Raw genomic sequence first — 21,224 nt, forward strand, 5'->3', positions numbered from 1 at the left:
CAAAAGAACATAATATTATTTAAATGGAGAAAATCGCAGAAAGCTAACGCACATGTGCAACAAATAATTAGCAAGGCTGTATACCTCTGACTGTATATTTGAATTTTGGCCCATTGAGTTTTTAAGGTGGTTGGAGTAGAAGAGTTGGGAAGTCTCGCTGCAAATGTACAAGGTTCTGTTGAGACAAAATCTGTGGTACTGTGAGCAGTTCTGGTCACATTACTTGAGGGAAATTATCAATTCATTGAAGGCTGTTCAGGATAGGTTCATTAGGATAATCCTTTGTGTGGATGGATTATCTTATGAGCTAAGCAGGTTTGGACTGTGCTCACTGGAGTTGAGAAGAATGAAAGGTTTGTTTATCGCAATGTTGAGAGGATGCCTCCCTTCATGGGAGGGTGTAGAATCAGATGACATAGTCTGACAATAAAGAGGCACAATTTAAGATTGAGATGAGGAGGAATTTCTTCGGAGAGTGGAGTGTCTTTGGAACTCTTTGCCACAGAGAGCTGTGGCTGCAGAGTCCTCGTGCATATTTAAGACCTGAAATTTTTGATGATGGGGGATTAAGGCTCACAGGGAAAATACAGGAAAGTGGACATGAGGAATGTCTGGTCAGTCATGTTTCTACCGAATGGCAGAGCAAGCTTGAGCAGCCGAACAGCCTACTCCTTTCCTATTTCTTATGGTTATTTATTTTGGATTAGGTTAGATGGATGGGGTTGGCTTTATGAGGGAAGGTTGGACTTATGACCATTCAGGTTTAGAAGCATGAGGGGCGGCATGGTGGCTCAGTGGTTAGCATTGCTGCCTCACACCACCAGAGTCCCAGGTTCGATTCCAGCCTCGGGTGACTGTCTGTCTGTGTGAAGTTTGCACATTCTCCCTGTGTCTGCGTGGGTTTCCTCCCACAGTCCAAAGATGTGAGGGTCAGTTGAATTGGTCATGCTAAATTGTCCATAGTGTTAGTCAGAGGGAAATGGGTCTGCATGGGTTATTCTTCGGAGGGTCGAAGAGCCTGTTTCTACACTGTAGAGAATCTTTAAACATAGGATTCTGAGAGACTAGAGTGATTTGGTTCTGAGAGAATGTTTTCTCCATTCGGAGGAATCTCTCTAGGACAAGAGATCCCCCCCCCCCCCTGCCCCGAATGACAGATAAGAGAGAACTTCTGAATTGTTAGTTCCACAGAGCAATACAGATTTACATCCTCTAAATATTTTCAAAAGACAGATTTTTTCATCTAAGTGGACCTGGAGTCTTTTTGGGGTCAGGAAGGAAAATGGAATTGAAAGCCCAACCATGTCAGCTGTGATTTTCTTGAATGACTGAACAGGCTCAGTGGGCCAAATGGCTTACTCCTGTTTCTTCTTCTTCGGCTGAATTTTTGTGTAGATTTTGTCGAGAACAGATAGGAGGTATTCATTTTTTTTTGGTTGGCCTGTGGGTGGCCATTATTTATGTAATGGATCCCAGTGTCAGTGAAGTGCATGTAATGAGTTCATTGATCTCAACCTGTTTCACTTTATTTTAAAATCAAGTACACTTTTTTTGTTTTTGTTTTTTACTAATTGTTTCTTCTGCCTTGAAGAATAAAGCAGACAATGTCTAAATGAAATTGAAACATGATCTGGCTGACTGAGACTAGCTAACTACTAAGTCCATATAGAACAGGATGAGAAACCTTCCTGGCTTAGACACATGATGACTCTATCCATAGATTCTTCAGGGTGAACTCCTAATATAGGATTATTCCAAATATCCATTCCATCATCAACTCAACTGTAGATTGGTGTAAATAAGTTGCATCCAGCTATAGATTATTACCAGCTATTGACGTTAAGTTCTTAATACATAAAGGAAACTTAATGAGAATGGATTCAGGCAAATAAAACAGGTAATTCTATAATAGCTCTCTAAAAGCGATTTTATTATTGTTCTCTGCCATTTGATTTGAAAGTGCCTTGACTTTATTCAAGAAATATGCAGTGGAACAATTTACATTTGGATGTTTATTGTAATAGAAGAATTTTGGGAAGGTCTGAGGTTTTGAAAAGTGATGCATGATTTAATATGGTGAAGTGAATCTCAATTTGAGATTGCAGCCCTCAAAAAGAAATTAGCAAAAACACTACAATGTCTACTTTGTTTTTAATAAATTACCTGACAAAATGAAGCTAAATATGCTTTGCTTTTACTTTCAGCTGTTTAAAAGGTTCAACGTTGCTGGGAGCCCTCCAGAATCTATGGGAAGAGGCAGGGACTGGAATGTAGATCTGATACCCAAATTCCTGATGGCAAATGGTAATGAATAGCATATTTCATTTTATCATGTGAAAATGGAAAATTAGAACTGGAATTTCAAAATACATTCCAACTACTAGGCAAAATAATGGACATGTTAACTTAGCCAATTGCCAGTAGCATTCTGAGCTGATTAACTTGAGACAGTTATAATTTACTTGAGACAGAGAGATCAAGTGCCTCAGGAATGTGAGCCATAATTAAGTTGTCACTGCTGTGCGATACTGGGAGGTGTTGCCTTTTATGGTTGTATTGTTGACCCAAGACCCCATCTGACAGTTCAGATGGATGTTTAAGATCCCATTATGCTATTTGAAGAGCAGAAATTTTTCCTGTTGGAGTGGTTCCTCAGTTGAACCTCCAAGTGATTTACTTGTGTGGGTTGGTTGGGGGAGGGAAGCTTAAACAAAGGGCAAAATAATCTTGTGAAGGAGCAGCATCATCACAGTGATACAGTAAAGGACATGTTGATTTGGAGTTCATTATTGGGCTGTGTTTGTGTACGACGTGCATTGGTGGTTGAAAGTACTGCGAGATGTTTGGTATTAACACCCGTTCTGTTTGTACAGATTTGCTTTGGAAAGATGCAGTCAAATAGTATCAGCATTTTGTTTTGTTTCAGCTGACCATAATATGTGAAATTTAGTGTAGCAAGTACTGCATCGCTTGTACCAGCAATCCTCCTTATGATTCCAAGTTTCCAATTTGTAGGGACATGAGGAAAAGTTAGTGGAATGAGTTGAACTACTCTTGCAAGGAATTGCATGAGCAGGATGGACGGAATGGTAGTCTCCTCACTGATATGTAACTATTCTCTGACTCTAGCGCTGTTCCTAACAAGAATGTGTTTATTTAACTAAGGTTTGTAGCAGCTAGTAACACAAACCATGGAAGGTGTACTTTAATATCAAGGTGATGAACATGTTGTCAATCAAATAACTGTGTCTTGTCACGTGTAGCAGGAAGGAAAACCTCAGAAAACAGACAAAACTGCTTTTCCTTTTATTCTTAAATTCATCCGATTGAGTTGCCTATAGTGACAGCAGCATTTAACAAATGTCATCTGTTCCAAAGGGTATAAGTCATACTGTGCCCTTGTAGACAGTAAAACTAATTGGAAAGCTTGTTTCAGGGCATGGAAGTAAGGCAGCGTCTGACCGTGGGTTTCTTTTTGGTTCTTCTCCTCTCTTTCCGTAAATATCACCTTTGATCAATTGACTGCCAAAACATTCCAGCGGAATTCAGATGTCTATTTTCAATGTGCTGTTGGGAAATTCTGTATATTTTACATGGTTTTTGATGGTGGTTTTCTCAGGCCAGCTCGTTAAAATGCTGCTTTACACAGAAGTTACCCGTTACCTAGACTTCAAGGTGGTCGAAGGAAGTTTTGTTTACAAAGCAGGGAAAATTCATAAAGTCCCATCTACAGAGACTGAAGCTTTAGCTTCTGGTGAGTAAAGAGCTTAACTGTTTTGTTTTAAATTTTAATAAAATTTTATTTCTCAGACATTTTTGTTTTTCATCCTTTTCAACATTTTAAAAAGATGCTGTGATGAATCATTTTCGAGTTATTGTTCGAGAACCAACCAGAAAGCAGACAATTCAGATTAGATGTTGAGCAATGGGGCTGGATTAATTAATGACCACCCAGTAAAGGCAATGGTTTTTCAATTTTTCTGTGAGGGAAAAGACAAATGGGTCTAAGACTTGTATTTGAAACTACTTAGATAATTCCTAAGGTATGAGCTAAGCTTTCTAAAGTGGAGTGGGAAAATAAATTCAGAGCTGGGTCAGAAGGAATGTGCTGACTGTTTGCTTTAAAAAAAACTCTTAAAAATGCAATCCAGAAATAGACAAAGACTCAGGATGCATCACATAGTGAACTAAAGTTAACAATAGTGTTAAATTGAGGGGAAAAACATACAATACTGTCAAGGTTAGTTGTTGGTCAGAAGTTTGAGCAGAAGTTAACCTGCAAAGGGTTACTTCCTTTTTTGAAAGGAAAGGAGATAAATTAAGAGTATGAGAGAAACTAGCTAGAAATGAAGAAACTCCTATCTGTTTTTGTAAGTCTTTTTAACAAGAAAAAGTAACTGAAATGAACATTGGTCCTTGACAGAGTCTGTGGAATTAATAGTGAGGAAGTAAGAATATGCTGAAAGTATTGCATGGTAATTTCCTAGAAATACTTGCAAATTTAAAAGGTGAAGAAATAATATTGAGGGGTTTCCCAACTCTATTGTCTGCCATTTAAGCTTGGAGTGGAGATGTTTTTATGCTATTTCTATGTTGCAGCCCAAGATCAGCCATAATAAGGGATAGAAGTCATTTGTAAAATTTATTGTTTCATACATTCTGCATTATGTCTGAGCTTTTGAAAGATTTCTTTTTGCCTTTTAACTGTGGTAGAATCTGGTGCAGAAATGACTAGACTTCGAAATTGTATATCAAGCCAGTATTTCTTGAAAATGGAAAAGGCATTGTCAATTCGGCTGGTGTTTCTGAATTGTGTCAACGAGTTGTGTTCTGTCATTTTACTGTCAAGCTTCACAATTGACTTCTCGGTTTGTCACTCTTTCAAAGGATAATCAATTTTAAAAATTGTTTCCTCCACTTTTCTCTTCAGCCTTTTGAAACACAGTAGAATCTTAAGCCAATGACAATAACTAAATTCTTACATCTGTGGTAAAAACCAATTTAATGGTTTTTAAATGGTCCTGTATCCAGCGAGGTTTGAGAGGATTTGTAACTCCGGTTGGGGTTTGGATATAGGTTTCCTTGCTGAGCTGGAAAGTTCATTGTCAGATGTTTCGTTACACTACACTACTAGATAACCTCTTCAGTGGGCCTGAGGCGAAGCAATGCTGAAAATTCCTGCTTTCGATTTATATGTTTGGGTTACTCTGGGGTGATGCCACCTCCTGTTCCTTTTCTCAGGTGGGTGGTAGATCTATCAACAAACACATAGTTAGACCCCATCTACCACCCCTGAGAAAAGGAACCGGAAGTGACTTCACCACAGGAAGTGACATCACACGGAATAACATCAACTCGAAGAAACCCAAACATATAATCAGAAAGCAGGAACTTTCAGCATTGCTTCGCCTGAGGCCCACTGAAGATGTTACCTAGTAGGGTAACAAAACGTCTGACAATGAACCTTTCAGCTCAGTGAGCAAACCTATATCCAAAAGATCCTGTATCCATTTGGTGCAACAGGAAGAAGGATGCTTTCTGATGATGGGGTTAAGTTTGTTTTTTTGTGAGGCATTCTCAATTTTGAAAAATGACAGGACATTTTTTGTTTTGTCCTGCAAGTCAGTTTTATATTTTGAGCTTTATTTTTTCTAGTTTTGTGGTCACCTTAAGGGTCGTTCTACCTGACTGTTATACTTTGACTCCAGCTACTGCTGTCCAAATTACAACTTTGCTGTGTTTTAACTGTCACGCAGGAAAATGAGCACAAATAGGTTTCTCAAGGTTTTCTTTTAACATTGACTAACTTATGAGAAAGCCATCTCTATAGTTTAAGGACATCCATGATGTAGAAGGGAGGTGTAGGTCGGTAACATCAATCTTGAGTGAACAGCAAATTGGTCATAAAGGACATTAGGAAAACAAACTTGAGAAAATGGGAGGGAGATGATGCAACTTAATCAGGACTTCAATACCAGCAGAATGCTGACTTTTTACTGTTTTTGTCCTTGGGGAAAGGCAGAATATTCACTGAATATGTTGCAAATCTGATCTCTATCTGGTTATTTAAAAACATCCACATAAATAAGTGTCATGACTTCACCAGATGTGTCCTCAAAGTTTTCCATGAACTCTGAATTTGCATAGCTTGTTGAGCTCCTTTTTTTTCAGTGTCACAATTGATTAAAAAGCAGCACCATCTTTGAACAAGGTGATTACACAAGGGTTGCACAAAGTTATTTCAGTTTGTTAATTAAAGATAAATGCTTCACATGAAATTGAGTCTGAGATTGGTCTCTTAATTGTTACTGACTTGCTTGAACATTTGACTTTCTGGAGTGAAGGGCTTGGGTTAGCTGCTGTGGTAGTTGAATATTTGGAGCTTGCTTCCACAGATGAACAGTGCAAAACAGGTCCTTGGAGGGTGTTTCACTCTGGCACTGAACTGCAGGTTGTGACTCTAGGTAGCCTGGTTCAAAGCAGCAGGCTTTTAGCTGGTTTGCTTTTCCCTGTCGAGAAGCAGTAGCTCTATTTCTGTTCACAAGCTGGTTTCTTACCGAAAGGTACTGTTCAGATCAAAACTTAAAACGGTTACTATCCCAGAACCGTCTGATCATATTCCATAATGGGTGTTAGCTTGGCCTCTGCCTGGGGTGCAGACCATCCGTTATCTTTGTTAAAATAATTAACTGTATTGGCCATTTATCTTGCAAGGTTTTCATTGACATGTTGTGGTGAGATAGAAAAAGCTAATCACATCCAGGAAAGACCAATTGTGAAGGAGTTTCTGTTTATCATTTGGAAATGGTCATTTGAACTTCAGAAGCTCTCATGTGACTTCTTCCTGTGCTAAGTACAATCTGGTCTCTGTGTCCTAAGATAGCTGCAGTCTGTGCAACATTGGGAGTCTCTTATATGCTTTTTGTGTAGATTTTAAAGACTGATTATATTTTTTGTAAAGAAAGTCAATTGCACAGTGTGACACAAATGCAAAAGCAAAAACTGCAGATGCTGGCTGCTACTGGTCTGGCAACGTCTGTGGAGATTAAAACATTGTTCACATTCCAGGTAAGACCTTGCAAAGTGTTTTCCTTTAATTTTGGAATGATTGACCTGCTGTCAAGTTCGATGACTATAAAACTTGCTCCAGCATTTTTTTGATATGCAAATTGAAGGAATTCACTTGGAATGGCCGGTAGCCAAGAACTGATCAAAACGCTAGTGAGGAAAATGCTAAACTCCATGAGAAGAGATTCATTACCTAAGCACTTGGAAAGCCGTGGCAGGATCAGATTGTACATCCATGCTGACACTAAAGGGAAATCATGCTTGACGAATCGACTGAAATCCTTTCAGGGTGTATAACTTAGAGTTGATGAGTCAGTAGATGTGGTTTATTTGAACTTTCCAAAAGCTTTTGAATCTCTCTCAATGAGATTAATGTGTAAAATTGAAACTCCTGGGGTTGGAAGTAGTATATTGAGATGGCTAGAAAACTGGCACAGAGGCAACAGCAGAAATAAATTGGTTTGTTTTGTGTGGCAAGCAGTGACGAGTTGGCTACTGCAGGATCAGTGCTATGACCTGAGCTATTCATATTAACAATTGAGAAAAGGGAGCTAAATGTTTTATCTCAAATTTTGGGAGATGATGTAAAGATGGGTGGAATGTGAGCAGTATGTAACTTAATTTGTTTTGCTAAGCGGCGGGGAAAATGCATGGCAGATGCAGTATAATTTGAATAAATGTAAGTTTATCCACTTTGGGAACAAAGACTGGAAGGTAGATGATTATACGAATATCTATAGGTTAAGCGAGGAGAATGTGCAACCAACCCTGGGTGTCCTTGTGCATCAGCCACTGAATGTGCAGCAGGCACTCGAGAGCAAGTGGTATGTGGGCTTTATAGCAAGAGGATTTGAGTATTCGAGTAGGGATGTATTGCCGTAATTCTACATGGCCTTGGTGAGACCACTGATGGAATATTGTGCAGTTTTGAGGTAGGATGTTCTTGCAATTGAGGTAACATAGTAAAGGTTTACCAGCGTGATCCTTGGGATGGCAAGATGTATGAGGAGAGATTTTTGGATGAAACTCTGGCTTTAAGTGGTATGTTTTGTCCTGGTTGTTTTTAATGGAGAGGTTGAGACAGAGGCAGTAAGTGGTCTGTTCCAAGTCAATAAAGTCAGAAGCTTGTGATGCCTTGGATGTTTTTCCAAGTTGGAGCACTAGAAGCAGCAAGAATGGGTGATGTCAGGCTCCCACAGAATCAGGGTTTTAGTTTAGCTCTTGACAGTTATTGAGTTTTTGAAGTTGACTGTGGAAGCTGGCTCTTGCTCTTGTTGTTCATGTGATGTTGCTATACTGGAACAGCTGCTGTTAGTAGTAACATAATCTATCATTTTAAGTTTTCCAAAAGTATTCGATTATTCCAATCCTTCATTTGTTTGTGTTTTGACTGGGGTAAGAATAGGATATATGTTTTGCTTAAAGCTGAGAGTAGTTTGACCAATTGAATTGCATATGGAAGACAGCACTTTACACTTTTTCCTTTTATATTGTGTAGAAGTTAGGGTCCAAGCCAGCTCCTTGATTTATCTACAGGGGGTTTGGATGATGGACAGTGGGCAGAACAGGCTATTGAGTTGGATAATAAGCCATTAGCGTCACAAATGATGGTGCAGGCCCGAAGGACAGATTGACTGACTTTGTCCTATTTTCTACATTTTGAACATTCAGGCGTGACTCTTGAATTCTTAGCTAAACTTATAGAAGTCATGAATTGTTGTGATATGATATCCTTTCATCTTTCTGCAGTGCATTCATGTTCTGATGTATCTGTGAAATGACTTTAGAGGTGTGTTATTTGATTACTTCGCGGCACCATTTTTCTGCTTTTAATGTGTTTACCCAAATGACCAGCAGCATATTACAGGTGCCAAGCAGTTAAATCTTAGATTACTGCAGCAGTTACATATAGGCACTATGATGTGGCCAGTAATTTAAAATGATGAGCTTTAAATGGGCTGGTGAAAGATCCTTCAGCTAAAAGCGTCAAGTTGATGAAGTGGAGCATGATGTCAAATAATGCGACCTTGCAGAAGGAAATAAGAAAGTTCAACTCTCCATTGTGGTAGTAAATATTTATTTATTTTCCCCCTTTTTTTTTTAGATCTGATGGGCATGTTTGAAAAGCGTCGTTTTCGAAAGTTTTTAATGTTTGTTGTCGGTTTTGATGAGCAAGACCCGAAAACAAGCCAAGGCGTTGAACCGAGAAAGACAACCATGCGAGAGGTCTACAAGAAATTTGACCTTGGACAAGAGGTCATTGATTTCACAGGACATGCTTTGGCTCTGTATAGAACAGATGAGTATGTTAACATTTGACTTTTACTCCCTTTTTAAGCTAGAATGTGCAACAATAGCAAGCCTGTATTTATGTAGTGCCTTTTTAATATTATCAACCATGATAGGGACATTATAAAATGAAGTACAAATGATACTGAGTCACAAGCTACTGGGTTGAAATTTTGGTCAAAGATCTAGGTTTTAAGGAATGCCTTAAAGGAGGAAAGCCAGGTAGAGAGGCAATTTCAGAGCATGGGGCCCAGGCAGCTGAAAGATAGGATCATCAACGATGAATCAGTTCTATTTGGGAAGGGATTGAATGTTTAAATTGGGAAGAGGAATAGATCGTCTGGTCCTTTTGAGCCACCTCTACCATTTGATAAGATTGTGACTGATCTCTTGCAGTCTGTTTCTTTTTCCTTTCTATCCAACTGTACCTCTTTTTTTGAGTCCCTTCTCCTGCAAATAATCTATTTAGCTCTGCTTTTAATAACTGCCTTCACTGCTCTTTGGATGAAATAATTCCACAGACTCAACTCTTAGACTTCTCCTCTCCCTTTGCTTTTAAATTCTGTTTGGCAGTCTCTCTCCTGTGAGGGGAGGCCATTTTCAGTATTTAAGTAACAAGTTTCCTCAGGATCTTCTATCTCCAGAAGATACCTCTCATTTTTTTCAATTCCAATACACATATACTCAACCAACCCAAGCCTTTTCCCTTAAATTCCTCCCTGCATTAATTGAATAAACCTTCCCTGAACTACAAATACAATTTTGTCCCATTGTAACATGAAACCGTAACTGTACATTGTACTGTAGACTGTATAACTGCAACATAACTTTTTTAATATTCCCTTTTGCCTTTGATAAGTGACAGTATTCCATTATCTTTCCTAATCACTATTGTACCTGCATGCAAAATTTACAATTCATCTGCAATCTATCTTTTAATTAAAATGTTGCTTTTCCATTCTTCTTGCCAAATTGACGAGATTGAGAGGAGTGCAGATATCTCAGAAGATTGTGGGATTGGAAAAGATGGGTAAAACCAAGGCAGTGGAGAGCTTTGAAAAACAGGATGAGAATTTTAAAATCAATACTGGGAACCACTTGTCCAGTGGTCATAAGGGTGATAGGAGAATGGGACAGGAACTGTGCAAACAGTGTGTAATGAAACAATGTACATGACTGTTTGGATATGGATGGATTAGAGGAATTTTAGCCTTCAAGACAGTTTATTTCAAATTGGTCCACACTCATGGTTCATTATAGGCTATGAGATGTACCAAAACCACTGGTGACAATTTAAAGTTTGGAGTCAAAGGAAATATTTGGGAACTGTTTTATTCAAAGTGTAACCAAGCTCTTGAATAAGAAAACAGGAAAACAACTGAAGTGAGACTAAGTGAAAATAATACATGCTGTCACTCATTCTGTTTGTACTGTTAGGCAGTATTCTTCTAGATTAAAAACATTTGAGCACCACACTAATGTTGAAGCATCGGTGAAACAAAGCATGTGAAGGGATGCTTTTAAAAGTAGCTTTTGAACATTATGGAAGGTTTTGAGTGAGGTAGATAAACCAGAATTGTTTCCATATATTCTCGTGTTCAAGCAGGTATTAACAAAAAGAAAAAGCTTCGTTTCCCTCGCAGGTTACTTAAACTTTTAAGTGGTTTACCAAAGGGACTGCTGTGACAGAGTCTGAAAAGTTTTTAAACTAGAACTGGATAATGAAAAGAAATGGAATTTGAGGAGAACAGTTACAATCAAATCGCTCATTGTCTTATCAAATGGGGGAACATACTTGAAGCTGAAAGGCCTGTTCCTGTTCCTTTGTTTGTTTGTGGTAACTATTTTAATAAGCTATCATCATTGACCAGTGTTCGGCAGGTGCTTCATTGGGAAGATAGAGTGAACACTTGGGTGTGGTATAAAGCAAGTGTCCACCATCAAGGTTGCTGTCTTATGGATAAGACCTTGTACCAACCTTTAGATAGGATTTGGTCAGATACGTGCAATGACCACCACTGTTCATTCAAAGCATATAAAGTAAGAGCAGAGTTAAACCATTCAGCCCTTCTAGTCTGCCCCTGTATCCCACCATAACCTTGGATAATGTTGTGCCTAATAAGAATCTGTATCAACGTCTACCTTAAGATGGTAATTATCCTGTTATGTTTGCTGTTTTTCTTAGTTTTTTTTCTAAATGTCCTCAGCCAAGAATTTGCTTCAAGCTTCTGCCAGTTGCTGATTGCTAGGTTAAATCTGAGGGAACTAACTTCTGCCAGAGATTTAGTACAGGTGTAATGGAGGATGCCAACCAGCCAAATGTTTCACTGTAGATGAGTCTGTTGGTAATGATGGGGTGGTGTTCATTATTGCGATTTGATACTGATTTATATTCTGCTGAATAAGAAGGCTAGCTGAGCTCTATACCAAGAAGTTTAACACCACGTAGGCTAAGTTTCTTCATGACTTACTGGCAGCAGTATTATATTATTAAATGTACTTTCTACTGAAAAGACATTATGTTGAGGCCCCACCACCCTATTCAGATGGTTAGGTAACATTGTAGAATGGCAAGTTCTAATGTATACTGGTCAGCATTGTCCCTTAACCGCCAATCAACAAAATTTGACTAAGGTGTACTTACTAATTCTGCAGTGACCAGAGACCATGCTTTGAATCCTTCTGATGTATTGGTATCTCACCTGTGTATTGCTTTTGCCTAAGAGTTCACGTTCGTTGTCTTTTTTTTTTGAAAGAAGGCTGATGGAATTTTGTTGTTTGTGAAGTTATGTTACCATCTGCCATTTTGATTCCAGTTACTTGGACCAACCATGTCTGGATACCATCAATCGCATTAAACTGTACAGTGAATCATTGGCACGGTACAGCAAGAGTCCCTATCTTTACCCACTCTATGGGCTTGGAGAGCTGCCACAAGGCTTTGCTAGGTAAGTGCAGTACAAAATTGTGGAATTAAATTATCACTCCAGGTTGACAGTTATAAATCTGAGCATCATTTGTGCTGTGACAGTAACTCCTCCTTACAGTTCCATATTTCTGACATTTCGATGAAACTTCCAACCCACAGCATCATTGGTGGCCAAATGAGTTTGGTCAGACTGGCCATCGTTAAAGCCAGTGTGATGTTCACTTGTTTTATTTTAAATCATCAGCTTCTTCCTATTTATTCAACTTTTTTTTATGGTGTTATTTCTTTCCTGCTGCAGTTTGGAGCAGCTCTTGCACTTAGGAAATCTGGTGCTGGGTATACGGTAACAAAACTTTACTGATTTAAGAATGTTCTCCATTGTCCGTAACAATGCTATTCAAGTCCATCTTTTGAATATTCTCTCAAAGTATGATACATATATTTAGAGGAAATCAAATCATCAATTATTATCTTGGTACAATCAAATGTGTGTTGGGAATTCTGAGCCTGGTCATGCCTGACACAAAACTGTCCAAGATGGTTTCTATTGCAACTCATAACAAAGTCAGAATTTGGAAATTTCCATGCTATTAATCTGTGCTAGATATGTCTGAACATCAAATGGTCAGGCAAAATTCATGTTGGGTACCATTTGATGCCAATGATGGTGTAACGTCCTGAGACGTGATTAGGATCTTGGTGTTTGTACTCTGTCTATTAGATAACACTAATGAGCTGTTTCTCAAACTGAAATCTGATCTTTCTGTTTCTGTTTCTCTGTATTTTCCAGACTTAGTGCTATTTATGGAGGCACTTACATGCTTAACAAGCCAGTGGATGAAATTGTGTATGAGAAGGGACGTGTTGTGGGTGTCAAGTCTGAAGGGGAGGTAAGTTGGCTCTTTGTGACGTGAAGCTGTATGAGCAGTTTTTAGAACTTTTCATGTTATCAGTAATAAATCTAAAGGAATTTGAGGAGGAAAACTGCTTTATGAATGTGGAACTATGTAGAGTAGTTGAGGCAAGTATGTAAATCACAAAACAAAAACAGTCCATTCAACTTAATTTGGTCTGTTTTTATTCCTTGGAGTCCTGTGTTATGACAGTCTCAACGCTTCAGGATGCTTCCTTTGCTGAGGGGCACTTAGGGTACCCTGAAGGATGTAGATACCTTCTTGTATATAAATGCAAGTCTGTTTATTTTCCCTTCCGTCAATCTTTCCCCAATCTGATTAGCCTAATTTTCTGCAGTAGCGTGGATCCTTGAAAGGGAACTAAAGAACATGGGGCTAGGGTATACATCTTGGAGTAAAAAGTGAGGTCTGCAGATGCTGGAGATCAGAGCTGAAAATGTGTTGCTGGTTAAAGCACAGCAGGTCAGGCAGCATCCAAGGAACAGGAAATTCGACGTTTTGGGCAAAAGCCCTTCATCAGGAATGAGGAAAATGTTTCCAGCAGGCCAAGATAAAAGGTAGGGAGGAGGGGCGATGGAGATGTGATAGGTGAAAGGAGGTCAAGGTGAGGGTGATAGGCTGGAGTGGGGTGGGGGCAGAGAGGTCAGGAAGAAGATTGCAGGTTAGGAGGGCGGTGCTGAGTTCGAAGAAATCAACTGAGACAAGGTGGGGGGAGGGGAAATGAGGAAACTGGAGAAATCTGAGTTCATCCCTTGTGGTTGGAGGGTTCCCAGGCGGAAGATGAGGCGCTCTTCCTCCAACCGTCGTGTTGTTATGTTCTGGTGATGCATCATCTATTGCATCCGCTGCACCCAATGTGGCCTCCTCTATATTGGGGAGACAGGCCGCCTACTTGCGGAACGCTTCAGGGAACACCTCTGGGACACCTGGACCAACCAACCCAACCACCCCGTTGCTCAACACTTTAACTCTCCCTCCCACTCCACCGAAGACGTGCACGTCCTTGGACTCCTCCATCACCAGAACATAACAACACGACGGTTGGAGGAAGAGCGCCTCATCTTCCGCCTGGGGACCCTCCAACCACAAGGGATGAACTCAGATTTCTCCAGTTTCCTCATTTCCCCCTCCCCCCACCTTGTCTCAGTCGATTTCTTAGAACTCAGCACCGCCCTCCTAACCTGCAATCTTCTTCCTGACCTCTCCGCCCCCCACCCCACTCCAGCCTATCACCCTCACCTTGACCTCCTTCCACCTATCACATCTCCATCGTCCCTCCTCCCTACCTTTTATCTTAGCCTGCTGGACACATTTTCCTCATTCCTGATGAAGGGCTTTTGCCCGAAACGTCGAATTTCCTGTTTCTTGGATGCTGCCTGACCTGCTGTGCTTTAACCAGCAACACATTTTCAGCTAGGGTATACAGGCAGGGTTAAATGAAATTGCAGCTGGAATCTCATGCATGGCAGCAACACTGATAAAACCTTTTGGTATAAAGGCCTGTATCTCTGCTATAAATTCTAATTACATTCAGGCAAAATAAAAAATCAATTTGGAGTAATACATGAACTGAGGTTTGAAATAAGTGTCTTGATACAAAAAAAATTTGAGATTGTCTTTAGTCAGCTCAGAGTTGATTTAGAGCACATATGAGTCCTTAATTTAAGAATGCTTGTACTTATGAACACAATCCCACACATGACTGTAATTTTGAAGACCTGAAATACAAATATTTTCTCTCGTTTACGAGTGGCTGCTTTCACTGTCCTGCACTTGTGTTCTGACTTAAGTACTGGCTGACTTGTGAATGGATTCCAGAATGGAACCCTTAAACACCATTTTTTTTATTTAGTTACTTCTCCTTTAAACAATTTTCTTTTTGGCTCTGCACAACAAACACCTTTTTTTTTGTCATTTACTAGATGAGATTACTTCGTGTCGAAACAGGCCCTTCGGCCCAACAAATCCACACCGACCCGCCAAAGCGCACCCACCAGACCCATTCCCCTACATTACCTCTGCACCTAACACTCCGAGCAATTTAGCCTGGCCAATTCACCTAACCTGTACATTTTTGGACTTTGGGAGGAACCGGAGTTCCCGGAGGAAACACACACACAGACACAGGGAGAATGTGCAAACTCCACAGTCAGTCGCCTGAGGTGGGAAATGAACCCAGATCTCTGGCGCCGAGAGGCAGCAGTGCTAACCACTATGCCGCCTACGGGTTAGGGTTAGGTCCTTCAATTTCATTTTATTTTCACCATCTCCCTTTTTCACTTTTTTTTTGTCGATTGTTCGTTTGTGGAATATGGCATCACCAGCTGGGTTGCTGTGGGTAGGCTTACAATGCCATCAGGGAGAGACTTTGCATGATTTTGATCCAGTGAAGAAATGGCCATGTTTCCAAGTCAGGATAGTGAGTGGTTTGGAGAGAAACTTGCAATTGGTGGTGTTCCCTAATGTACTTGTTTTTGTACATGGTAATGGTCATGGGAACTGTCTTAGGAGCACTGGTGAATTTCTGCAGTGCATCTTGTAAATAGCACAAGTTGCAGCAACTGAGTGTCAGCAGTGAAGGCAATGGAATGTTTGTGGATGTAGTGCCAATCAAGTGACTAATCTGTCCTGGATGCTGTTAAGCTTCAAGAGTGCTGTTGGAGCCACACTGTTCCAGACCAGTGTGGAGTATTCAGCCACATTGCTGACTTGTGCCTTGTTGAACGTGGATAGACTTTTGGGTGTGAGGTGCTGACTGAAGGATTCTTAGCCTCTGTTTTTGTAGCCACAGTTGTCTTTGGGCTAGTCCAGTTCAGTTTCTAGTTGATGATAACTGGCTGGAGTATTTGTTGCTAATGGAGGAGATGGGCCTGTGGCATTAAAAATTACACCGTGAACCTTTTGCACAGTGACCTTAGTGGGAAAGTGTTCTTTTTTTACCCAAGTTCTGAACCAAGCATTGAACTAAAACTGAAACCATTATGGAAAGCATGTACTCCCATTACTGTATCTTTAGGCAACTGGTGTACTGAGTTAACAAACTGCTTGTCAGAAGGAAGTTTTCAAAACACTTAACTGTGCCGAGAGCAATATTACGAATAAATGAACAAAAAGCTTCCAATTCTTGCAGTATCGAAATGAAAAGTGTAATCTGGCAGTATGTCTAATCTGATGAGGTATCTGACCAGATTAATTTGGATATCCAGTTGTCAGACCGAGATCTTGCAATGAGCACTGAGACGGTTCATCCACAGGCTATGCACTCCAGCATCTCTTCCTTAACTTTGTTCACCTGATAGCAAATTAGCTTTTTGTTTCATTTGTTTTCTGCTAATACACACCAGGAAGGAGATTTTTCACAATGTGTTATTGTTAAGTTTTGAAGTAATATGAAGACATTATTAATATTGAGGTGGTCACCAATTGTTACAATTTTGTGCAAAGTTGGGTGTCGTGCTCCACCTAACTGTAGCATTGGCCAAAAACATAGCCTTCAGAATCTATTGTGTTTTCGAATTTATTCCAGTTCTAATGAAAGGTCATTAATGTGAAATTTTTGGTTCTCTGTTTTCCCTCCCCTCAATGCTGCCTGTTGAGTATTTGCAGCACGTTCATTTTTTTTTTCTGAATTTCAGCATTGACAATATTTCACCCTCTCACTTTGTAGTGTTCTGTCCCTGTGTTAAGTAATCCGTTGTTCCCTTTGTCCCTCCTTTTCAGGAAATTACTGTTTACACTCATTTAATTTTCAGGTGTTGGTACGAAAAGTATTGGAGGAACGTGATCATTCTCTCAAATTTGTTCACTTTTTTTCTTGTTTTGTTCCTCTTCTCTTTTTTTTTCCGTGATGACTGATTTTTTTTTTTACTGTGAATACTGATTCAAAAGCTTTAGTTTTGGACTCCTAACTCGGAAATAATTGATATGAATCTTGAACTTTTGTTCTCTTTTACAGACCGCTCGTTGCAAGCAGCTGATCTGTGACCCCAGCTACGTCCCCAATCTAGTGAAGAAGGTTGGCAAGGTCATAAGAGTCATCTGTATCCTCAGCCATCCGATCAAAAGCACTAATGACTGTAACTCCTGCCAGATTATTATTCCACAGATGCAGGTCAACAGAAAGTCAGGTAGTGTGTGATATTTTAAGCAAATTGCATAACATGAGAGGGAATTGTAGATCAAGGAGAGCTCTGGGCATCTTGGATGCCTCTTAGCCAAATATCAACACTGCTAAAAATGCACCAACGGCTCCGTTGATGCAATATATTGTACAATATGGTAGTGAGGCTGTGAACTATCTTCAACAATGAGCCAAATAACAACATGTTTGAGTCAGTCATTACAGACCCAATCACCTAACCGTGATAAAGTAACAGAGCTCTACCACAGTAGGCTCGAATTCCACAAGTGAGTTGTGTGGCCAAGGCTTGTGAGGGCCTAAAAGCATCCATGGGGAGTCTTTGTGATATCTCTTCAATCGCTCTGGTTTGAGTGTGTGTTCATTAGAACTTGCTTGAGAGCACCACCACCCTTCCACTCATGCCACCTTCGTGACTTTTGAGCAGCCACCGCTTGCTCACTGTCTATGCTCACCAATGAGGATTGGCTGCTTGGGCAAGTCATAAGGCTGACAGTCTATGGCAAATTGTACTACAGCAAAATTAGAAGTTATCCAAAAAGAGAAGTGACTCACTATAGTTGTTCGATAGTGGTCATGCTGTAATTTTATTGAGTTGGTTTTCTTCAAATATGTGAACCAATGAGTTGTTCTTTCAGACATCTATGTTTGCATTGTGTCATATGCACACAATGTTGCAGCCGAAGGCAAGTACATTGCTATTGTCAGCACTACCGTGGAGACCAACAATCCTGAGAAGGAGGTTCAGCCAGCGCTAGAACTTCTGGATCCTATTGACAAATCGTAAGGCATTTCCTGGAACATTTTTATAACTTTTTAATTTAATACAAGGATAGATATTACTTTTGTAAAATTACACAGCCTGTCTCTGTGCTATAAATCCTGCTTACCTTTAAGCTGATGTTTAGAATATAGATTGGAGAGTTGGGGCAGAGAAATGGCAGATGGAGTTCAATCTGGGCAAATGCAAGGTGATATATTGTGGAAGATCAAATTCTAGAGCAAACTATATATGGCAAAAACCGTGGGGAAAATTGATTATTTAGAGACCTGGGTATTCAGGCCCACTGTATCCTGAAGGTGGCAACACGCATCAATAGTGATCAGGAAGGCATGCTGTATGCTTTCATTCATCAGGTGGAGTATTGAATACAAGAGTTGGCAGCCATGTTATAGTTGTAAAGGACTTCAGTTTGGCCACATTTGGAATATTGCGTGATGTTCTGATCGTCACATTATCAGAAGGATATGGATGCTTTGGAGAGGGTGCAGCCAGGATGTTGTCTGGTATAGAGGGCACTAGCTGTGAAGAGAGGTTGAGTAGGTTAGGATTATTTTCATTAGAAAGACTGAGGTTTAGGGGGGACCTGATTTGAGGTCTACAAAATAGTGAAAGGTATAGACAGAGTGGGGGACTTAATTGCTCGGGTCACAAGTTCAAGCGAGCGGAGGAAAGTTTGACATATGTGTGGAAAGTCCTTTACGCAGAGGGTGGTGGGTGCCTGAAACGCGTTGCCAGTGGAGGGGGTAGAGGCAGGCAGTATAGTTTCATTTGAGATGTATCTAAACAGGTGAGAGTGGGCAGGGAGCAGAGGGATACAGACCCTTAAAGAATAGGGGGCAGGTTTAGATAATGAATCTGGATTGGCACAGGCTTACAGGGCCGAAGGGCGTGTTCCTGTGCTGTAATTTTCTTTTGTTCTCTATGTGGACTTCCTTTTGCCTTTCATTCAGCCCCATCAATATTGCCTTCTCTTCCTCTCTCTCCCTTGTGTTTATCATACAGAAACTTGGTTGGAAGCAATTCCAAGAAATTTCTTCAGATTTATTCCTATTTCCCTGTCTCTTATTGACCAGCATGAAACTCGGGTGAATTGATCACAACAAAAAATTAGTCCTGTTTTACATTGGGAGTTGTGAAGTGTCCACTTTCCAGCCGCTATGTGCTGACGTTAATCTCTAGTTCAATTTGATAGAAATTGATGCTGTCCTGATGAAAAGAGATGGATCTGAAGGGTTAACTCCGTTTATTCTCTGCAGAAATGCTGGATGCTGAGTATTTCCAACACTTTGTAAATGTATGTGAAATAAAAACATTTTGATTTCCTGAATTCTTATCTAATTAATAGCCTATACTTCTAATTTGTCTTTTATCTGCTATTCCAGATTTGTTTCCATCAGTGATTTATACCAACCAACAGATGATGGGCAAACAAGTCAGGTATGGGTTGATGGATTATGAATAAGGTTCAGTTTCTTTGAAGTGTATTCCAATTCAACATATGTTGCATTGAGAAATGGAGAAGATGCATAGAGGAGTCAATTCACTTCAAATGTTTTGGCATTACCATCAAAAAAATCAAAGTATGTGTAAGTTTCACCAGTAAATGGGGAAAAGTTACCTTGGTGGCAAAGTACACTAAGTTGGTGTGGTAGTATTCCATGGCGCACTGCTGAGTTCCAGATTCTGCCCCTCACGTTTCTATTAACTGAGTTCATGCTCTGTTGGATATGTGGTTGACAACTAAATCATTGTGTGTGTGTGTGTGTGTGTGTGTGTGTGTGTGGAATCAACTTCCTGAGGAAGTGATGGATGTGGGTACAATTACAGCATTGAAAAACATAAAGATAAGTACTTGAATAGGCAAGGTTTGGGCGATTATGGGCCAGGAGCTGGCAGGTGGGACGAGTTTAGTTTAGGCCCTCATGTTTGGCATGGATTTTTTTGGACCTAAGTCTGTTTCTGTGCTGTCTGACTCTGTGACCATATGAAATGCTACTTTTCCTGTGGATATGGTCCATCTTCATTCAAGTTTCTTTGCCTTCTTGACTGACTACTTCATCCATGCAGATGGATGCAAAACCTTGCTTCAGATTGCAGCATCACTATGATGCTAAATCATACACAGCTGCAGCTTCCTTGCACTATCCAAGGTATTGAAACTTATCTCATGATTGAAAGATTGTTAAGTAGTTAGGTAAAAGAAACTGATTTTAATTAAGTTGCAGTCACATGAAATAATCCAGGCTTATTAAATCCTCCTATAGCTTTAAAGAAAAGTATTGTGCAAATTTGAGAGATTTAGCATTACCTAGGGATTGGTTGTAGTTAAGCTAAACCAATACTCTTTTTAGCAGGTTAAGAACCATATGTTGAATTAGGCAGCAAAAGACTAGCCAAAAATTATAGGGATTTTATTATGGATGTGCAGTTAAGTACAAACCCAGGTTTTCACCTTGCCATTCCGAATCCTTTTCCCTGTCCAGGAGCCAACCACTGGGGAAGAACCCTGATCATTTTGTTGGTATTTTAATAACCCATCAGAAAATTGACCAGTCATCCAAAAAAAGGGCCCACGTCTTTTTTTTCTTAAAGTAACTTGTTCAAAGATTTTACTACATACCTCTGACACCTGAGACTTGCACCCAGGTCTCCTGGATCATAGGTAGGTACACTGTTGTTGAGCCGCAAGAGCCCTCATGTTTTTTATAAGTTTTTATTATATCTGGAAGTGTTTGTACGTGCAACCGAATAAACTTTCTTCTGATCACCAAATGTCCCATAGCATTTGGTTTCCATCTATTAGTCATTCATTTTGATTTTTTTTTAAAATTACTTTTACTAAATGCAATCTCCAAGAAACATCACCTGCTTTTAATAAAATCTGTAGATGTTCTGGTTGACCTGAGGCTTTTGTGGTGCAGCAGTAATATCGCTGCCTCTGAACCAGGAGACCTGGGTTCAGGTCCCACTTGCTCCAAAGGTCTGTGATAGCATTTCTGAACAGCTTGGTTGGAAAATATCTTCTGGTTGACCCTTTTAAAGGGACCTGCATTTCTAACACTGGCATACCACAAAAATGTATTGAACCTTTGCAGCAGCAAT

General features: G+C 39.9%; 1 protein-coding gene across 1 annotated transcript in view; it reads left to right on the forward strand.

The window, feature by feature from the left end:
- The window catches only part of LOC132822237 (rab GDP dissociation inhibitor alpha), a 50,143-nt gene that overhangs the window by 22,200 nt on the left and 6,719 nt on the right, over positions 1–21,224 (forward strand). The window contains exons 3-10 of the mRNA XM_060835352.1: positions 2,205–2,304; positions 3,620–3,754; positions 9,173–9,371; positions 12,174–12,305; positions 13,077–13,176; positions 17,156–17,327; positions 17,977–18,121; positions 19,505–19,559. Coding sequence (XP_060691335.1) covers positions 2,205–2,304; positions 3,620–3,754; positions 9,173–9,371; positions 12,174–12,305; positions 13,077–13,176; positions 17,156–17,327; positions 17,977–18,121; positions 19,505–19,559 — 1,038 coding nt within the window. The remainder of the gene's footprint in view (positions 1–2,204; positions 2,305–3,619; positions 3,755–9,172; positions 9,372–12,173; positions 12,306–13,076; positions 13,177–17,155; positions 17,328–17,976; positions 18,122–19,504; positions 19,560–21,224) is intronic.

Source organism: Hemiscyllium ocellatum, chromosome 14 (genome assembly GCF_020745735.1).
Source record: "Hemiscyllium ocellatum isolate sHemOce1 chromosome 14, sHemOce1.pat.X.cur, whole genome shotgun sequence".
Taxonomy (NCBI): Eukaryota; Metazoa; Chordata; class Chondrichthyes; order Orectolobiformes; family Hemiscylliidae; genus Hemiscyllium; species Hemiscyllium ocellatum.